A 21,494-nucleotide genomic window follows, 5' to 3' on the forward strand; every position below is an offset into this window, starting at 1 on the left:
CTTGAAGTGGTCTGTCTTGCCACAGTTCCAACACTCAGGTTGTCGTCCAAACCTGGATTTGTTCCTACCCTTCCTGGACTTAGATCTGCCCCTCACAGAGTTTCTGTCTTGTCTTCTACCCCGAGTCTCGAGGTTTAAAGTAGCACCAGAACAAGAGGCTTCACCCGCATCTCTTCTGCGAACCTCTTCACTGAGAATCAAATCCTTAACGTCTTCATAGCTCAGTTTACTCTTTACTACAAAGTTACTCATAGCCATCCTCACTACTTCCCAGTTATTTGGCAAAGATGCCAAGACGATCAACGCGCGAACCTCATCATCAAAATTAATTTTCACTGAGGACAATTGATTTGTGATGGTGTTGAACTCATTGAGATGATGTGCCACCGAAGCTCCTTCTGCCATCTTTAGGTTGAACAATTTCTTCATCAGATGCACCTTGTTGTGAGCCGAAGGCTTCTCATACATGCTTGACAAAGCCTTCATTAGACCTGCTGTGATATTCTCCTTTACAAAGTTGTATGCAACTGATTTTGACAAAGATAACATGATAACTGCTAGGGCTTTACGATCAAGCAAAGCCCACTCGCTATCATACATGTCATCGGGTTGTTCTTCCAAAAGAGGTTGATGAAGATCCTTCCCATAAAGAATATCTTCAATCTGTACCTTCCAATACCCAAAATCTTTACCGTCAAATTTCTCGATTCCCATCTTTCCTTCTTCACCTGCCATCGCTCCCACTCGAACCAACAGCTCTGATACCAATTGTTAGGAAATTAATCTTATTTCTCAAGACCCGTAAGATGCGAAAAATAAGAAGAATGCGGAATAACAAAGACAAGCAATCACACACGACACAAAGATTTAGGTAGTTCGGCTTAGCAAGCCTACATCCACTGGAGGAGACGACCTAGAGAAAATTCACTATCAAAAGATGAGTACAAGAGAGTAACAGGGTGAGAAAACCACTCAAACCCAAAGCCCAAAATACACCAAATTCTCACTTTGCCCAAAGGAGAATAATAACAAAAAGGAAAAAAAAAAAAAAAAACACTCTTTCTTGCTCTCTCTTTTTCTCTCTATTGTTGGCCCACCAAAGCAAATATTACTTTGATTTTTGCTCTTCTCATTGCTGCACAGCACTTGTCTTCATATAGGAGCACATTGTCGGTGCTTTTTTCCTACTAAAAGTCCAACAAGGAAACCCACTTTCTTGTACGAAAAAAACTCCAACTCCAACCATGAAAGGGAATTCCAAACCTTGTATAACACAACAAAACCGGTTGGGTCCCACCCCTAGGTTCGAGGCACACATTCCCAATAGGAATGTTATAGCAGGTGAACATGTCATGGATGCAGAGGCAGAGTCATAGGCAGATCTAAAGTTCGTCGGATCGTGGGTTCTTCGGCTTGGCTGGGGAAGATCAGTGGGTTGGCCGAAGAGTGTGTTGGGGAAGAAGGCTCATGGCCGGAGATTGGGGTTGGGTTTGAATGGGCTTTGGGTATCGGGATTAGGGTTTTAACCAAGAATGGGAAAGCATCGTCGCCGGAGAATGGGAAGCTTCGAGGCCAGAGAGAGTCATGGCCGAAGGTTGGGGAAGAAGGCAGATTCACCGAAGATGGGGTTGGAGTGGACTTCCTGTGATCAAAAGTAAATCCTAGAGGTCAAAAAATAAAGTTGTGAAACCCCAGCGGTGAGTAAGGTATTTAATCATAAAATCTAATAAAAATCCATCTCATATTCAATGGTGGTTTTAAGTGCCATATATGGATGTGAAAAAATTGGTGCAAGCAAGTGATAGTAAGTGTATCATTATTCTATTGTATTATAATCAACTCAAATTCATGTATATAACTAAGGAGGCAATGCTAGATTGTTATTGTAGGCATATATATCATTTGAGTGTACCAGTTTATTTTGGGGTGGGGATGGGTTAGGGTTATCTAAGAAGGTATCACTAGCTAGGTATCACTTAAAATGCATTTCTTTTGATGTAAAATGGTTTCTGAGGAAAAAGAGGAAAATCACTAATTTTCCATTGTTTGTTTGGGACCTTTGAAATTGTAGTGAAAATTTTTTTCATTGCTTGGTTGATACAAAAAGATTTTCTAGCAATGATCGGAATTAAACTGATGCATCGTATTCCACCCCTCAGGACTTGGGATGTTTGGCCCATTGAAATCAAGTGCTATGTTTTTATACAATTCCAATTTTTCCTCTTTTATTTAATGAATTAGTCGAAGACTAAATGTATGTAATTGCAAACATGGCAGGTAATTTATAGTCTTAATTTCAGAGAAAAAAAAAAAAAAAAACTAATGATTTTTCTTCTCATGAGATTTTTTTTTTTTTTTTTTTTGACATTCATGAGATCTTTCTAAAATGGTGATATCTTTTTTTTTTATTTTTTTTATTTTTATTTTAAGCAATAAAGGGAATTCACAAAAAAAACCTATCAAATAGATTTTTTTTTTTTTTTTTTTGACATGTCCACACAAGAGGGGGGAGAGAGATTCAAACTAGTGACCTCCACTTCATTAAGCGTGGTTTCAGCCGATTAAACTACCTCTTGGGGACGGAAGATGACATTTTAAGTAAAAAAAAAAGTCACTATTAATGTAGTGATGTTTGCATAGTGACATTTGGCAAAAAACTCTAAACATAGTGACTCGATTCAATAGTAGTGATGTTTGTACAGTGAAAACGTCATTACAATGTGACATTTGTTCAAGTGAGCATCACCTTTTTTGGAATGTGACACTTACACTATTCAAACGTCACTACTGTTTTATTAAAAACATATGTATATATCAAAAACAATTTATAATACTAAATAAATTTTTTTTAAAAAAATCAAACTATTTAAATTTTTTTTTTTAAAAAAAAAAAAATTCAAAAGAATTTTATTTAAAAAAAATAATAATAATAAATTAGAGGGGTGGCTGCTGGAAATTAAGGCCACCCCAACCTTAGGGGTGGCCTGCAAGCCACCCCTCTTGAGGTAGAGAGTGGCCTATCGGGCCACCCCAGATCTGCCCGGCCACCCCCACCTTAGGGAGAAATTTTGAAATTCTTGGGGTGTGTGGTTGTTATCGATGCAAATTTTAAGTATTAAATTTTTCAAAAGTTACTAATTAGTGTCATTTGAACAGTAACACACTGTTCAAATGGCACGTTTCAAACGTAAATAGTGACGCGTGAATAGTAATACTATTCAAACGCCACATTTCAAGCGTGAATACTAACTATTCAAACGTCGCATTTTGAGCGGGAATTAGTAACACTTTTGAAACGTCACATTTCCAAGCGTGAATATTGATGCGTGAATAGTAACACTATTCAAACATTGCCTTTCATAAACGCCGCATTTTAGTGACGTATTTTTAAAAAATAAATAAAAAAAATTTAAAAAAATCACTAATCGGGCTCTTCTTTTTTTTTTTTTAATCGAAAAGGGATAAAAATTTGCTAAAAACTCAACTAATAAAATGAATGTCACTTTATTTAATGAGTTTATATGAATTTGCGACGAATCAGTTTGTAGCAAATTTTTGCCCAAGAAAAAAAAGAGAGAGGACAACAAGAGACTTAAAATGCATTATTGTATTTTTGGACTTTTTAATTGCATTATTAAATTCAATAATGCATTTCGAGTGTACGGTCCTACGAAAGAAAAAATTGAGATGAGGAACTCATGGGATGCCCTTTTCTGTTTTCATACTTTTTTCCGCCCCCTATGTCCCAAGATTCACCCCTAGATGCATTTGATTGACAAATCTGGTTTGTTTTTATCCTACAATGTAATGTGTTTCAATCAACCTTTATATATATATATATATATATATATATATATATATATATATATATATATATATTAGAATGACAATCCAAAAGTTTGTTGGAATTAAAACATCACTATTGTGAGCAGGGATGGAATGAAGGGGAGGCTGGTATATATAGGTGATGGCCACCCTCAATTCTTGGGGGAAAAAAAAAAGTTTAGGTCAAATTTTAGTTTTTAAGTCTTTGGCCCCTACTCAAGCTAGAAAAAATAAAAATTGGCCCCTACCTACAATTTTTTTGGCCCTACCTATAAATATTTTTGGCCTTACCTAATAAAAATTTTGGTTCCACCCACTAAATTTTTTTAGCTCTACTGCTCCTACCCAAAAAATCTTTTGAGCCATACCTATTAAAACCTAAAAACTAGTTACTCATTCTTAAATCCTTTTGCCCTTACCCATTAAAAACTGTAGTAACCTTATTTTTTTGCCTTAACCCATTAAGCTGGTTATCCATTTGAGATTTGATCCTACCTACAAAATATCATCTTTCATGAGAATTAAATTAAAAAGAAAAAAATAGAAAAGGGGTGGCTCCAGCCACCTCTGGCTGGTTTTGGGGTGGTTCGGCCACTCTCAACTTACAAAATGGGGGTGGTCGAAACTACCCCGTTTGGCCAAAACCACCCCAGGCTAAAACCACTTGGTTTTTTTGGAAGATTATTTACCTACTTGGGATTATTTTTTCTTTTTTCTTTCTTTTTTTTTGGATATTACGGAATTTTGGTTATTATTATTTTTTTTTTTTGGGTTGTTCCTTCCACTATTGTTTTTTAATGCTACTTTTTGGATTTGATTGCGATTATTTAATGACGCAAGGTGCTGCTACCTTACGTTTTAAGTCTCATTTACCTCATGTTATTCCAAGTCTTTGTCTTTGCATAAACAATGTATGTGAATGCTTTAATAATTGAAAATGAATAATGTTAGAAATTCTAGTTTTATCTTATAATGCTAATGTGTCAGTTCCAATTAACCTTTATAATTTTTTCTATCTTTTTCTTTTTTTAAAAAAATGACGATCCAAGAGTTGGTTGGGAGTTGGGACTGACACATCAATATTGTGAGATAGTTGTAAGATAAAAATGTAGTTCCAATTAACCATTGGATATATATATTTTAACAATGACTGATCCAATAGTTAATTGAGACTGTTAAAGTAATGATTAAGTGTTAAATTATCACTTGTCTCAAAAGCTTAAGACAATTGGTGATTTAACATGGTATCAGAGTTAAAGGTCCTGAATTCAAACCTTAACTCCGTCATTTACCTCTCATTTCAATTAAAATTTCAAAGTATTGGGCCTCACCTATTGCAAAGAAGTTTCAATTCAAACTTGATTTTTTTAATTAGTGATGGACAAATGGTAATCTCACTTTCATACTTTCGGTGATGCATATATAATATAAAAATCATTTCAAAATTTAATAATAATTCTAAAGACTAACTAAAATTTAGAAAATAAATTTCAATTTTTTTGGTAATATTTTTTAGAAAAAATTTCATTTAATTTTTCTAAATTTTTATCACTTTTACAATTACAATGTCGTCACCCTTCCCTTTAGTTTTTTTCCCGGTTAGGATCCTATCGAATGTGTTGCATTTCTCAAAATGAAAATGAGGCAGTAATAGACCACGTCACCGCTACAACCGTCTATATAAGAAGATGGTGGTAGGAGAAGAAAACCAAACCCCAAGCCTTTGACAGTCTGTGGGGGGAATTCTGTACGTGGAGAATGGCAGACGATCTTACAAAGATGTGGGGGAGTTTCTCACTATCTGACGAGGAAGGTACGGAGATGGAGATTCAGCCCCATTCTATGATTCACTCTGTGAATCGGGGCCAATCGTGTTTGGTGGGCAAGCTGGTGTCCGAGAGATTGGTGAGCAAGGAAATAATCAAATTGAAAATAATTAAGGGGCGGAGATCGACAGGTTCTTTATCATTTAAAGTTCTGGGAGATAACTTGTTCCTGATTGAATTTGAGCACTCATGGGACAAATCACGGGTATTGGAGGGGAGACCTTGGATCTTCGAAGGGAGCTTATTTGCGGTGGAAGATTTTGATGGAGTGACGCCACCTGCGGAGATTGAATTTGACAAAGTATCCTTTTGGGTGAGGATGATTAACTTGCCTCTTGCATGCATGTGTAAGGAGGTGGGTTTTCAGATTGGGGCATCGGTGGGAAGTGTGGAAGAAGTGGACACAGACGAACAGGATATCGGGTGGGGTGAGTATCTCCGAGTCAAAATTCGGATTGATCTTAAAAAACCGTTGTCCCGGGGAAGAATATTGAAGGTGCAAGGGAGATCAATCAGAGTTGTTTTTCAGTATGAACGTCTTCCCATTTACTGTTTTCATTGTGGATGTATCAGTCATGGGAAGGCAGGATGTCTGAATCGGAAGTCACCAGTCGGAGGTGGGAGTACCGACTACGGGCCTTGGTTGCGAGCAGAATCGCCCTCACGACATCTAGATAGAGAACGACATTGTCGAGGAGGATGGGGTGAATATGGGGGGGGGGGGTCGTTACCGGGCTACGGAGAGGAGTTTTCATAATAGAGATGTGAGAGGGGAAGGGAGAAACGAAGGGAGTACCAACTGGGGTGTTTCCGACAGCCATGGTTTCAATGACGAAGGTGAACAGCCAAGGGGCGGTGAAAACCGGCAGAGGTTTTCCCGTCCGTTTTCGGAGGAAGGGGCCGTTACGGGAAGAGAAAATCTAGGCAAGAAATCTGGAATGAAGGGAGGATTTTCGGGAGAGAATCACGTCAATAATATCCCAACCCCTCTTTATGAAACGCCAACGGAAAAGGAGAGAAATAAAGAGGGAGATTGTGTCTTTAAGATGGCAGCTGGGGGCAATCTCTCTAGCGCTTCAAAGAGTCAATCAGGGACATATGTGGCAAGCGGGAATATTGCAAGTAATAAAGAAGGGGAGCCGGGGGAGTCCACGCGGATGAATCAGCCAATGAAGAGTGTAGAAGGGGATGGTAGCAAACCAAGTGGGCCTGTTGGGCTTACTAATGGGGACAAAACAGAAGCTGTTTGCATGCAATCCCATGCTAAAGGTAAGGAGTCTGTTCTGACGTGGAAAAGAAAAAGCAAGGGCAAATTCAGACCAGCCCAAGTCTTTCTTTACCCAAAATCAGCCTGAAACGCGTAAAAAACAGACAATAGAAGTAAACTTAGATGGTGGGACTTCCGGCTTGAAGAGAGGAAGAAGGCGTGGACCGAAGAGGGAGTTGCAGAAAAATTCGGATAACAATGTCATTGGTTCGGGATTGGCGGGTGCTGTTCCACAGCACCACCGACCGCAATGACCACTCTAAGTTGGAACTGCCAGGGGCTTGGGAACCCTCGGACAGTTTGGGAACTTTGCCGGTTATGCAAAGTTAAGAGACCTAACTTGGTTTTCCTTATGGAGACCAAGGTACGTCGAGAAAAAATGGAGAAAATTAGAAACAAGGTGGGTTTTCGAAATTGTTTTGTTGTGGAGTGTGTGGGCCGAAGTGGAGGATTAGCCTTATTATGGAAGGAGGATTTAGATCTTGAAATCCAAAATTACAGTCAAAGACATAAACGCGGTTATTACATCGAAGAATGGGGGGGAATGTTGGAAATTTACGGGCTTTTTTGGAAATCTAGAATCCTATAAAAGACGTGAAGCATGGGCACTTTTGCGACATTTAGCTAGTTTTGGGCCTAAGCTGTGGATTTGTTTCTGTGATTTTAACGAGATTACGGAATGGGCTGAAAAAAGGGGAGGAAATAATCGGGCAATGGGTCAAATGGAGGCTTTCCGGAATACACTCTCTTATTGTGGTTTGTCGGACCTTGGGTGCAAAGGGGGGTGCTTTACTTGGAACAATGGGCAAGAGGGAGAATCTTTTATTCAAGCCAGGTTGGATAGGGTGACTGCAAATGCTGAATGGTGTGAACTCCACTCGGCTGTAAATATTTCATGTGAAGCTGTGATTAATTCGGACCATGTGCCTCTTGTGTTTTCATACAATAGATTTGGCCAGAATGGGAGAAGGGCAAAATTGTTCAGATATGAGGCTCATTGGGCAAAGGAGAAAGGGTCAAAAGAAGTGGTTCGTAAGGCCTGGAAGAGAAAATTCAGACATGAAGCCATGTGGAGAAATATCAAGTGCAAACTTGACTTGTGCTCATCCGGACTGTTACAGTTGAGAAAAAAGGAAATAGGGAGTGCAGAGGTGGAAATGGCTTCCAAAACTAAACAACTAAAAGAGCTTCAGCATGGGTCCGGGGTAGTGGAGAAAGAAAAAATTATGGGCATACAAAAAGAGCTGTAGTTATTACTTGAAAAAGAAGAAATCAAATGGAAACAAAAATCAAAGGAAGCATGGCTTACGGAGGGAGACAAAAATACAAAATTTTTTCATGCAAGCGCAACTCAAAGAAAACAACGGAATTCCATTGAGAGTATTTTTGATGAGCAGGGGCAGTTCTGGGAGTCTAAAGATGATGTGGAGCAAGCTTTTACTAATTATTTCCAATCTTTATTCCATTCAGAAGCTAAAACAATTCCAGACCCATGTTTGGCAGCTCTTGAGTGCTGTGTGTTTCCTGAAATGAATGATGAACTGATGAAGGAATTTTCTGTGGAAGAGGTATCTTTAGCTCTGAAACAAATGTCTCCATACAAAGCCCCTGGCCCTGATGGTTTCTCTGCAGGTTTCTATCTTGACAACTGGGAGGTAGTGGGTGAGGAGGTATGTCAGTCTATATTAACAATTCTTAATTCGGGTGTTATTGCAAGGGTGCTTAATTTTACATATATAGCACTTATACCTAAAACTCCTAATCCTACAAGGGTGACGGAGTTTAGGCCCATAAGTTTGTGTAATGTCTTTTATAAGATTATATCAAAAGTCCTTGCCAATAGACTTAAGCTGCTTTTGCCTAATTTGATTTCTATGAATCAAAGCGCCTTTATTCCGGGAAGGTTGATCACGGATAATATTTTGGCTGCTTACGAGACATTGCATTCTATGCACACTCGTATGTGGGGTAAGGAGGGGTACATGGCCATAAAATTAGACATGAGTAAGACATATGATCGGGTGGAATGAGATTTTTTGGAGGCGATTATGAGAAGAATGGGTTTCACTAAGAGGTGGATTAATCTCATAATGATGTGTGTTCGTTCAGTTACTTACGCTATTTTGGTGAATGGTAATCCTGTGGGCCATATCTCCCCTTCACGGGGGTTAAGACAAGGAGATCCTATCTCACCCTACCTATTTTTACTTTGTGCGGAGGCTTTGAGCTCTCTTCTTACTAAGGCAGAGAAAAATGGGTATATTGATGGGGTGCTTACTTCCAAACGAGGCCCTAAGATCAATCACTTATTCTTTGCGGATGACAGTTTATTGTTTTGCAGGGCTGATGTGAAGCATTGGAATCGGATAACAAAAGTCTTGGATATTTACGCTCGTGCCTCAGGTCAAAGGTTGAATAAAGAGAAAACTGCTTTATTTTTTAGCAGAAACACCGCGGATCATGTGAAGAGGACAATTCTAGAAGTAGCAGGAATTCCCGAATCACAACGGTTTGATATGTATTTGGGACTACCTGCATTGGTCGGAAAATCCAAAATGGCGGAATTCCAAAGCATCAAGACCCGGGTGTGGAAGAGATTGCAAGATTGAAAATTAAATTTCTTCTCCCAAGCTGGCAAGGAGATTTTATTAAAGGCGGTGATTCAAGCGATTCCGACATATAGCATGAGCGTTTTCCTACTACCGAAGGCTCTATGTAATGATATAAATTCTATGATGAAGAAGTTTTGGTGGGGTAACAAATCAAATGAGAAACGCATCCATTGGATGAGTTGGGCGAAGCTAGGAGTGGCTAAATCACACGGTGGTATGGGGTTCCGGGATCTCATTTTTTTCAATCAAGCTCTCTTGGCAAAGCAATGTTGGCGGCTATGGATAAATCCGGATAGCTTGACGGCGCAAATATTAAAAGCAAAGTACTATTCCGATTGTACAATATTGGAGGCGCAATTGGGGCATAAACCTTCCTTCGCTTGGTGAAGCATACAAGGGGCATGCAAAGTAATAAATGTTGGGTTGATATGGAGAATTGGGGACGGTTCCAAAGTTCGGATATGGGGTGATAAATGGATTCGCAATCCATCCACTTTTATGGTGAAGTCACCGCCAAAATTGTTGGATTCGGAAGCAAAAGTGAAAGAGCTTATTGACTATGAGGGACAGATCTGGAATTTAACTTTGCTAAGAGAATTATTCAATGTAGAGGATTAGTTGGCCATACAAGAGGTCCCATTCAGTTGCCTAAATCAGCCGGATAAGTTGGTATGGAGAGGGACTCAAAATGGAAAATTCTCGGTAAGAAGTGCTTATCATATGTTAAAAGAGCAAGAGAGTGGTCTACAACCTGAGAGCTCAAGTAGAAAGGGGCAAAAAGATTTATGGCAGGGAATCTGGAAAATGCAGGCTCCAAATGTGGTTAAAAATTTTATATGGCGGGCATGTCAAAACCTTTTATCGACTAAAGATAATCTACAGCAGAAAAGGGTTATTGAGGACCCCATATGTCCCATTTGCAGTTTGGAGGCTGAAACTATGTCCCATGCTTTGTGGGAATGTCCGGCGTCGAGAGATGTATGGGGAGCTAGCCACAAGGTCTTCCAGAAGAGTAGCTCTACAGGGCCAGATTTTCTCCAGGTAGCAGGGGACATGTATGCAAAGGGGGGGATAGAAATTCTGTGCTTGTTCTCAGTGATATCGAGAAGCATTTGGCAAAGACGAAATGCCCAGATTTTTGAGGGCACTTTCGTCCACCCAGATTCTGTGGTTAGAAACGCTGAACAGGCAGTGCATGATTATGAGCAAGCAAATCAGCTCGAACACCAGCAAAATGTGCCCAATACGCAAAGTCAAGTTCGGTGGACCAAACCGGGAACAGGGTGGATTAAAGTAAATGTGGATGCAGCTTTGAATAAAAAAGAAGGAGTGATGGGCTTCGGTCTAGCCATGCGTGGTCAAGAAGGAATATTCTTAGCTGCAAAATGCATCAGAAAAAGGGGCTTATGGGACCCAGTTGTGGCTGAGGCTTTGGCATTCTACCACGGGACTGTATTTGGGAGAGAGAAAGGAGTGCAGCATATTGTTATCGAAGGAGATGCAAAGCAAATTACTGATGCTATCCACGAGAAGGGGCTGAACACTAGTAAGGTGGGACACCTGATTGATGATGTCAAGCTAAATTTAAATGATTTTTCTAGGTGGCAAGTTAAGCATGTACATCGTGAGGGGAATAGGGTGGCTCATGGCTTAGCACGACTGGCCCTTCAACAGGTCAATGATACTGAATGGAGTGAGGAGTGTCCATCTTGTATCAGAGATATTATATTGACAGAGCAGTTGCTCTGTCAATGATCCATTTTATGAAAGATTATCAAGTTTGATTTTTCAAAAAAAAAAAAAAAAAGAAGATGGTGGTGAAAGAGATCTGCAACAAAGATATCATCATCAATGGATATCGTTCATAGCAAGGGAGCGACTGAGCTGTTTCAAGTTCAGTCTCATTTGTATAAACACATATTCAGCTACATAGATTCCATGTCACTCAACTGCGCCATTCAGCTAGCCATACCCGACATAATCCACACCCATGCCCGACCCATCACTCTTCCACAGTTGGTCTCCAAGCTTCACATTCACCCCAAAAAAACCAGCTGCCTCCACAGGCTCATGCGTTTGTTGGTGCACTCCAGCTTCTTCACTAAAACAAAACTTCATCATCAAAATCAACCAGAAGATGATCATGATGATGATGATGAAGAAGAAGAAGAAGAAGAAGAAGGCTATGCTCTCACACCTTCCTCTAGGCTTGTCATCAAAGATAATATCACCAGCCTGTCACCATTTGTTAAAGCAATCCTGGATGCTGTCCTGGTGAGCCCCTGGCATGTACTAGGAGAATGGCTTCGGGGGTTTAGGGGGGGAGCACTGATCAGGAGTTGACGCCCTTTGAGAAAACGCATGGGATGAGCATATGGAACTACTTTAACCAAAACACAGAGTACAGTTGTGTTTTCAATGAAGCCATGGCCAGTGATTCCCAGCTTATGAGCTTCGTCGTTGAGGACTACAAGCCCATCTTTGAGGGCCTGGGTTCGTTGGTTGATGTTGGAGGGGGCACAGGGACGGCGGCGAGGATCATTTCTCAGGCGTTCCCTCACGTGAAATGCACGGTGTTTGACCTTCCACACGTCGTTGCCAACCTGCCGGAGACTACCAACTTGAAATCTGTTGGTGGTGATATGTTTCAGTCTATTCCTTCTGGAGATTCCTTTCTCTTTAAGGTTTGCAAATATATTTTCGTCTCTTGAAAAACTTCGCTTACCCTAGTACTCTTTTCCATGTTTAGGCACTTTTACAATCATATCTTTAAAGTTTAAAAAGTTCTAGTACTGTCTGATACATTAATTAATTGTGATAAATATGTAATATTTGGCAGTGGATTTTGCATGATTGGAGCGATGAGGAATGTGTGAACATTCTGAAGAGATGTAGAGAGGCGATTACAAGCAAAGGTAAGGGAGGAAAGGTAATAATCATAGACGTTAGGGGTGTAAACGAGCCGAGCTTGAGCGAGCTTCCCTTGTTCAGGCTTGGCTCGTTTAAATTTTACTCGAGCTCAAGGGCGAGCCAAAAAAATCGAGCTCGAGCTAATAATAAGTCGAGCCGAGCCAGCTCACGAGCTGGCTTTTATATTTAATGTTTTTGTTTTTTTTTTTTTTTAAATTAACTTCAAGTACTCTTAAAACGGCTTAAGAAGTTAGTTTGCATATAAGTATTTACTTAACCTGGCTAGTCGAGTATGGAGCCTGAGTCAATACAACAAGGCATTTGGTTTCAAAGGGAGAGGATATGCATCATTTTATAGATAAGCAAACTTGGAGATTAATGTTTTCTTAACAATGTGGGACAAGTTAACAGGTTGCATTTAGACTGTATTGGGACAACGCTCCCTACAAAAAACTATTTTTCCAACGTCTCTCTCTCAATCCCCCTCACCAGTCAAAGCGCATCTTCCACCTGAACTCTCATTTCCCACTCTTTCACTCTCGCTCATCAAACAGGTAGTGATAGTGTTTGGGTCTGTATGATTCTTCAATAGTTTATGCCTTTTGCAATCTCTCTCAATAGTTTCTGCTTGATTCTTCTTCCTTTCGTTTGGGTCTGCTCTAATTGAATCGATGTCTTTTTAATGATTGCTCTCTCTCTCTCTGATCATGAAGGGTTTATAATTTTTCATTCTCTAATGCTTAAATATAAATGAAATTTTAAGATTTATAATTAATTATGTATTACTTAGTTTATATATATATATACACACACACACACGAGCTTATACGAGCTTGCTCACAAGCCTAGCCGAGTCGAGCCGAGCTTGCTTCGTTTAATATTCGAGCTAGGATTTGTGTTCATGAAGTGCTTCATTTAATATTCGAGTCAAGCACGAGCCGAGCTTGCTCGCGAGACGCTTCGCTCACTTAACAGCCCTAATAGATGTGGTGATAAATGAGGAGAAGGATGAAGATGATATTACTAAAACGAAGCTCTTCTTTGACACACTCATGATGGTTCTTGCCACTGGAAAAGAGAGGGACAAGAATGAATGGGAGAAGCTCTTCTTCAATGTTGGCTTCACCCGCTACAATATAGTTGCCTCCTATGGGATGAAATCAGTTATTGAGCTTTATCCTTAAGATTAAGATAATTAACTACTATATTTTATATATATGAATTTTAAGATTAATTATAAGTAAGCTTAATGTATCTTGCTTCTTAAAGTTGTATTCTTAATTTTGTTTCAGTGTATTTATATGCACTGGTGGCTGAAAGTTGGGTGGGGTTCTCTTTTGAATACATATATTTTTCCTCGTACCTTGTCTCGAGTGTGCTACTGTGTAACCCTAATAATGAGACATAATTGGTAGTGCCACTTATAAAGACATGCATGGCCCAAATATTTTGGCTTTTTTTCACTTTTTTTTGTTTTTTTTTTTTCCTGTTGGCGTTAGCTAAAATGACAATTGAGTAAAATTATTATTACAAATTTGACATGTTGCTCTTGTAAAATTATTACTTTTACAAGAATCAGTAAAAGTAATTGTTAATTAACTCGGCTGGAATTACACATTCAAAAATTTAATAATCATAGACGTGGTGATAAATGAGGATAAGGATGAAGATGATATTACTAAAACAAAGCTCTTCTTTGACACACTCATGATGGTTCTCGCCACTGGAAAAGAGAGGGACAAGAATGAATGGGAGAAGCTCTTCTTCGATGCTGGCTTCACCCGCTACAATATAGTTGCCTCCTAGCTATGGGATGAAATCCGTTATTGAGCTTTATCCTTAAGATTAAAATAATTAACTAATATATATATATATATATATATATATATATAGAGAGAGAGAGAGAGAGAGAGAGAGACGGAGCCAGGAAGTTTTATGGGAGGGGACCAAAACAATTTTTTTTTTTTTTTTTTTTTTTTTTTTCAGCGTGTAATGAACTAGTACTTTTTTCTTTTTTTCTTTTTTTTGGTTTTTCTTCTTATCACTGGTATTTAAATACAATGAGGAATTGAGCTTAGAATTGTGTCCTACTCTCCAATTAAATGTTTAAATTCTAACAAACAATATTCTCAATATTTAATAACCATAATTGGACAATAATGATTAATAGGGTGAGTAGCTTAAAAAAACTACAGCACAATAATTTATATTTAATTTAATTTTCTTTAGTTATAAAAAATTTAAAATTAAATCTGAACCATTTGAATAATTAATTACTTCCTAAACCCTAAATATAAAGTTGTTCTAGTTAAATAATTAATTACTTATATATATAGAACAGCCTGACCTATGACTAGTGGCCTGTGAGTCAGCCGATATTTATTTTGAGCAATTTGCTAACATTAATAAAAATATATATATAAAAAAAAGAATCCAAAATTAGATTCGCCCCTCTATGCATTCGATTGAGAAATCTGATTTGTTTTCATCCTCCTCTTCTTCTTTGATACTATGAGGTAAATTAACACCTTATGAATGTGCATTTTTAAGAATCATAAAAAATTATTGATAAAGAAAAAAATAAATTTGGTGATATACAATAATTTGACTGATTTACAATTTTAAAATAATAATAATAGCATATTCTCCCTCACCTTGCATGTTTATAAAATGTTGAAAGAGTTGCAAAGAAAGTTAGGTAATAATAGTGCAATCATTTGATTGTATACAAATATTAAATTTGGAAATCAATGAACGTGGCGGAGAAAATTATTTTAATATGCAGAAAGAAAGAGAGCTGGTTGGGACTATTACGGGGAAAAAAGGAAGGAAGAAAAAGTTAGTGGAAACAATGGGAAAACACATAATTTTACATGTGTTCCTACTTTACCCCTTTACCTAAATGTTTGTTTTAGAATATTATTTACCTACTTGGTTTTTTTTTTTTTTTTTTTTTTTCACTAAGATTGTTTTAATGCTACTTTTTGGATTTTATTGCGATTATTTGATGATGCAAGGTGCTGCTACCTTATGTTTTAAGTCTCATTTACCTCATGTTATTGCAAGCATAAACAATGTTTGTGAATGCATTAATAATTGAAAATGAATAATTTTAAAAATTATATTTTTATGGATAAAGTCTACATCAAACTACCACTCAATTGACAATGTCCCCCAAAGATGAACCTTATCCTTATAAAATTAAAATAAGTAACTACTATATATATATAAGCTTAATGTATCTTGCTTCTTAATTACAGTTGTTGTTGTTTTTTTTTTTTTTTTTGAAACATACTATACTAATTCATTGATAAAAGTCGCGGGCCTAAAGCTCTTACAAATAGAGTAGAAAGTTCTAAAATAAATCATAGTCGAAGCTAAAGATACAGTTATCAACAACAGACCAAATAAACCATAACACAGCATCCGCTAACTTATGACTAATCATCAGGTTTAAAAATCATATCTGCATCAAACAGACACCGTCTAATGCATTGGTAGCGCTTATTCCTCGGCCTTGAGAGCAAAACCCCAAAGCCGATACTTATTCCTCGGCCTTTAGAGCAAATCCCCCAAGCCGATACACATCCTCCTCGACCCGAAGGCCAAGATAAAGTTTACATCCACAACCCAAGAGTTTGGACCAGTAATAACGGGCAGCAACCGGGCGCAACAGAGCAGAAGTAGAAAGCCATATTACAAGCAAAAAGAAAAAACCATACAGGGAAATAAAGGGAGCTGTAAAACAAATGCAGGAAAAGAAATTACAGAAAAACAACAATACAGGGAAATAAACACGAAAAACACACAAAGCGGGTCACAGCAGCCGGAGGAGGCCGATCGCAAGCTGGCCGAAAACCGCCGTGGAAGGTGGCACAAAAATCTTGGCGCGGGAGGGGCGCGTGAAAAGACTCGACAGCGAGCGGTAAACAGTGAAGCGGGCGTGGAAAAGATCAGCGGCAAACACAAACAAACAGGGAGGGGGACAGTTTGAGTGAAAACCTCCAAAAGCAGTACCCATCGAAAGAGAACACAAGCACAACAGAATAGAAAACACCAAAGACAGAAACAAGCCCAGCCGGATCGACGAAACCTTTGCAAAAGGTGGGATAGGCATGGCGGAACTGGGAAGCAAGGAGATGGGCAGGCGTCGGGGGAAGCCAAGTGGAGGATGGAGCTAGGATCAGTCGAAGGCAAGCCGATCCAGCACCCAACCCGTTTCAACCCAAGCAGGGAACGCTGCAGATGGAGAAGGCGGGGAAGAAAGCGGCTAGGGGAACGGCAAGACTATAGGCAAAAAATAGAGAAAAAGCAGAGGGGGAAATGAGAGGCGGGGAGGGGGAAGAAAGGGAGCACCGGGACTAGGGACATCAAGTAAAATACTAGCACTCGGAGAGAAGAGGTCGAGGGGAGGAGGGATGCAGGTTACGGGCATCCCTCCTCCCCTAAGGCGGCGGCGCTCTGGAGGGGGGGCTTAGGATTTCGTAGGGCTCCGGTACCAAAAGAATTATTAATCCTAAAAAAAGAGTAGTGTTTTCATGGCTGTGTGGCCACCTAGTCTTCTAGATTTGGTTGGGTCGTTGCATAGCCAACTTATCTGGTCAAGGTGACCATGCTCCTGCCTATTGTGGTGGTAGTGCAATCTAAAGTTGTTTTCTTAAGGTTGTTTCAGTGTATTTATATGCACAGCTGGCTAAAAGTTGGGTGGGGTTCTCTCTTTTGAATATTTTTCTTCTAACATGTCTTGAGTGTGCTGTAACTCTGTAACCCTAATAATTGGTGGTGCCGCTCATAAAAACATGGCCCAAATTCTATGGTTTTAAATTTTTCATGTTGAGAAATGCTATTTAATATTGCTGGCTTTAGCTAAAATGAAAATTGGGTCAAATTATTGTACCAAATTTAAAGTGTTGCTCTTGTCAGCTCAAGCTGACTGTTAGTAAAAGAAATTTTTCACAAACTTGGTTTGAACTCCATTCGGATTAGGCCAAAAATAGTAGACGATTAATAACTGCTCGCTAACGGCATAACTATTTAACCGCATTTGAAGGCGTATATATGTGCATGAAAGTATGAAACAACTTTGTATGTAATAGGGTGTAAAAATGAGTTTTTATTTTTTTCTTTTAATAACCGCTAACCACCGGTTAACTGCTTAGGCAATTAGCTGATTTTACTAACCGAATTTTCACTCCTAGCTCGAATCACACGTTCAAAAATTTAATACTCTGACTTGAGCTTGAATTGAGTTGAGTTTGTCGAGTACTTGGCTCAACTCGAATGACATTAATCTCAACGAGTTCGAGCTTAGCTAAGCCTCTAACAAGTTGAATTTGAACTGAACATATTTCATAAGTTCATAAGTCAACTCAAATAGACATGTTCATAAATGAGCTAGTTCTAAATTCTTAAAGCTCGACTTGGTTTGATTTGACTCAATTCCCTACACAGTATGGAGTGTCATATCACGTTTTCATCCCTGCTTGTGTCCTTTGCGCTGCAGGACATGCCAAAGTAAGAGATATTACAGAAAGAAAATGATGAATGGGGAATGGGTGATGCATCTCACTGGGCGCATGGAGTTTTGGGCTGGGACCAAATAAGCCAAAAAATTGAATTTAAAGAGGCAACAGCCATATCTCAGATGATAGAAGTGGGCTGGAATTTTAATTTGTATTTTGCACTGGCTTACTTGAACATGATACTCTCCAGTTCAAATGAACTGAAGAATATACAGTTAATTATAGTGGAAGAGTATTTTTCTTTTTTTACTTTTTAAAGGGACAAAAATACTCCTTTATTATAATTAACTGGATATTCTCCGATTCAAATGAATGGAGAGGATCCTAATTCCACTTGAAATCCACTTGAAATTCTACTTGGAATCACCATTAGGCTTGTAATTGATCATTATTGGCTTTTAATCAAATGTTGATTTTAATAGCTACATCAATCTTAGTAGGAAACAAGTAGGACACAAGTAAACCTTTTAGAATTACTCTTGATGTTAGGGTCGTCGAAATACACAAAGTTATCATGACGGTTGTATTTTGCAAGGGCTGTTTAAATGAGTATTTAAAAATCAAGAAATTAAGGTATTATAGCAATTACAAAAAAGTATGTGATATATATATAATATATATATAGATTGTGACTAAGATTTTAGATATGGAGGGGGGGGGGGGGGGGGGGAGTAAAAAATAGATTGTGACTATATATTATCAGTACAGAGTTTTCTTCCAAACTAAGTTGGTGGAACTTCCTTCAATCCTGTCTATATAAATAATATGTGTCTATTTTTTTAATAACATGTGAGATGTAAAAAGTAAGAAAATGTTAGAAAAATGAAAAAGTAAGATGAATAGCATTGAAACAAAAATGTTCACCAAACAGAGCCTAACATTGTGAGCGAGTAGCTTTAAGTGCCACAAAAAAATTCAGCACAATAGTTTATATTTAATTTAATTTTTTTAATTATAAAATATTAAAATTAAATTTGAACCTTTGAAAAAATTAATCAAAATTATTTTTTTTACACCAAAGTCCAAATCCAACAAAGAAAAAAAGAGGGGTTGCCTTTCTTTATTGGGCTATAATTTGTTGGAGTAGTGATTTAGTGGACAGTGGCGTGCATGAACAATGTGCATGCCAGTATTATAATATTATTTTATTTTTTATTTTTTACTGTTTAAATATTATTTTAATAATATTTTATAATATTATTACACTGGTGTGCACACTGTTCATGCACGCCGCCACGCCGGTGTCTACTCAATTTTTTGATATCTGAAGTCAAAACACGTGGATAAAGAGCAGGGACGGAGCCAGAAAGTTTTATGGGAGGGGACCAAAGCAATTTTTTTTTTTTTTTTGTGTTATCAGGATTTTTATTTTTATTTTTATTATTATTATTTGCAGTGTGTAATGAACTAGTACTTTTTTCTATTTTTTTCCTTCCTTTTCTAATCACTGATACTTAAATACAATGAGGAATTGAGCTTAGAATTGTATCATACTCTCCAATATTCTCATAAGTGACATACAATCCAGGATCAAACTCCAATAAACTTTATGCATTTTTGCCAACCATTGTATTTAACTTTCTCATCATGTACAAATAAATTTACACGATCATTTTGAGTCTTTAGAAAATAAAGAAAAAATATGTGTAGGCTAACAAAGAACAAACTCACATGAATAACATAATCATCACATAGATTCTCTAAGTTAAACATTATATTTTAACCCTATAATTATTATTATCTTCCTATTTCATTGATCTAGCAACTTACCCCAAATTTATAATACTCATATTCACATACAATAATCAATATGATTATAATATGACATATTAGAACCTAAACCCCATAGGCATTAATTTTCATTGAACTCATAAAAGTCTAGGGTTAATTAATGCTTTAATTGTAATTAACACATCCAATTAGCAATCCTAGTGTTCACATACTAAAAGCCTTAATTTAATTCATACTATACAAATTAGGGTTTATGTCCATACTATAAACAATAGTGAAATTAAAGCTTTAAACCCATTAATCTAACAACCCAGATCTTAAATCATGCATAGAAATCCACTACACACAAAAGCCCCTAGTTGATTTTAGGAATTTAGCTTCTTACTAAAATTCTCCCAAATTCGAACCTAATAAAAAATTCCCTAAATCATTATAATTTTAAACTTGAAATTCAACGGATGGAACAAAAACTCAAAGAGAAACTAGAAATTTCTCAATGGTATTAGTTATAAAAACCTATCAAAAGTTCTCATCCGTGCCATACCAAATCAAGAACCAAAAATCCTCACAGAGAAAGATCCAAAATTTACATACATACATAAAGAAAATAACAACAACAAAAAACACATAAATTTCCAAGTAGCAACAGGAATTTCCAAGTTTCCAAGCTGACAGCCAATCTATGAAGAAAAAAAAAAAAATCAACTTTTCATATTCTTAACCAAATTTCCAAGCCAAACAATAGAAAAATTAACCAAAAGAAAACCTCAAGATTAACCTAAGAAGTAAGAACCAACCGGTGGAGGAGAGTTGGGGGACCGGGATCTATCAATTTATTTTAGGGGGGACCAGTATAATTTTTTTTTTCTTTTTTTTTTTCTTTTTAACTCCTTAAAATATCTTTTTTGTGGATATGTGGGGACCATGGCCCTAGCCGATCCCCCCCTCGTCTCTCTATATATCGGTAATATCTTTTTTAGGAAGTGGGGGGACCATGGCCCCAGCTGGTCCCCCCTCCCTCCGTGTGTGTGTGTGTGTGTATAGTAATATATTTTTTAGGAAGTGGGGGACCATGGCCCCAGCTGGTCCCTCCTCCCTCCTCTTATATATCGGTAATATCTATTTTAGGAAGTGTCTCCATCCATCCATCCATCTATATATATATATATTAAAATCTTTTTAGTAAGTGGGGGACCATGGCCTCAGCTGGTCCCCCCTCCCTCCACACACATATATATATATATATAAAAGAGGGAGGGGTCCCCCTCTTCTTAAAAAAGATATTACTATAGCCGGTCCCCCTCCCTTTTATATATATATATATATATATATATATATATATATATATATCATTTTTACGAAGTTGGGGACCATGGCCGCAGCGGGTCTCCTTCCCTCCATCTATATATATAATGACAAACAAAAGTGGAATAAAAATGAATGGTTTTTAAGGTAGTGTTAGTGGTGGTGACCAGAGTGATGACGATGGTGGAACACTGATGGATGATATTTGTGGCAATACGAACATTGATAGCATGGACAATAATGGTTAATAGAGTGAGTAGCTTAAAAAACCTACAACACAATAATTTATATTTAATTTAATTTTCTTTAGTTATAAAAAATTTAAAATTAAATCTGAACCATTTGAATAATTAATTACTTCCTAAACCCTAAATATAAAGTTGTTCTAGTTAAATAATTAATTATATATATATATAGAACAACCTGACCTATGACTAGCGGCCGCGGGTGAGTCAGCCGATATTTATTTTGAGCATTTTGCTAACATTAATAAAAA

The 21,494-nt window shown here is 37.6% G+C and overlaps 3 protein-coding genes across 3 annotated transcripts; all 3 read left to right on the top strand.

The window, feature by feature from the left end:
• Nucleotides 1-5,583: 5,583 nt before the first annotated feature.
• Nucleotides 5,584-6,329, top strand: LOC132169801 (uncharacterized). The gene is made up of 2 exons (XM_059580766.2): nucleotides 5,584-6,147; nucleotides 6,225-6,329. The coding sequence occupies exons 1-2, from the start codon at nucleotides 5,584-5,586 to the stop codon at nucleotides 6,327-6,329; spliced, it is 669 nt and encodes a 222-aa protein (XP_059436749.2).
• Nucleotides 6,330-6,361: 32 nt separating this feature from the next.
• Nucleotides 6,362-9,527, top strand: LOC148589839 (uncharacterized). Its single transcript, XM_088515376.1, has 5 exons — nucleotides 6,362-6,920; nucleotides 7,498-8,123; nucleotides 8,316-8,588; nucleotides 8,736-8,877; nucleotides 9,028-9,527. The coding sequence occupies exons 1-5, from the start codon at nucleotides 6,362-6,364 to the stop codon at nucleotides 9,525-9,527; spliced, it is 2,100 nt and encodes a 699-aa protein (XP_088371502.1).
• A 1,845-nt stretch (nucleotides 9,528-11,372) lies between these two features.
• Nucleotides 11,373-13,624, top strand: LOC132172550 (trans-resveratrol di-O-methyltransferase-like). Its single transcript, XM_059584065.2, is given in 4 exon segments — nucleotides 11,373-11,843; nucleotides 11,846-12,214; nucleotides 12,370-12,481; nucleotides 13,425-13,624. Coding segments are annotated over 4 exon segments (1,143 nt in total). The 5' UTR covers nucleotides 11,373-11,381.
• The last annotated feature ends 7,870 nt before the right edge of the window (nucleotides 13,625-21,494 follow it).

This window comes from Corylus avellana, chromosome 1 (assembly GCF_965113065.1).
Source record: "Corylus avellana chromosome 1, dhCorAvel1.hap1.2, whole genome shotgun sequence".
NCBI lineage: Eukaryota > Viridiplantae > Streptophyta > Magnoliopsida > Fagales > Betulaceae > Corylus > Corylus avellana.

Excerpts from the sequence above, each read along its gene's own strand:
- LOC148589839 (XM_088515376.1), top strand. The coding sequence starts at position 6,362 with ATGGGGGGGGGGGGTCGTTACCGGGCTACGGAGAGGAGTTTTCATAAT. Across the intron at positions 6,921-7,497 it reads CATGCAATCCCATGCTAAAG|AATCCTATAAAAGACGTGAA; the intron begins GTAAGGAGTCTG and ends TTGGAAATCTAG. Across the intron at positions 8,124-8,315 it reads AGCTTCAGCATGGGTCCGGG|GGGCAGTTCTGGGAGTCTAA; the intron begins GTAGTGGAGAAA and ends TTTGATGAGCAG.
- LOC132169801 (XM_059580766.2), top strand. The coding sequence starts at position 5,584 with ATGGCAGACGATCTTACAAAGATGTGGGGGAGTTTCTCACTATCTGAC. Across the intron at positions 6,148-6,224 it reads CCCGGGGAAGAATATTGAAG|TCATGGGAAGGCAGGATGTC; the intron begins GTGCAAGGGAGA and ends TGGATGTATCAG.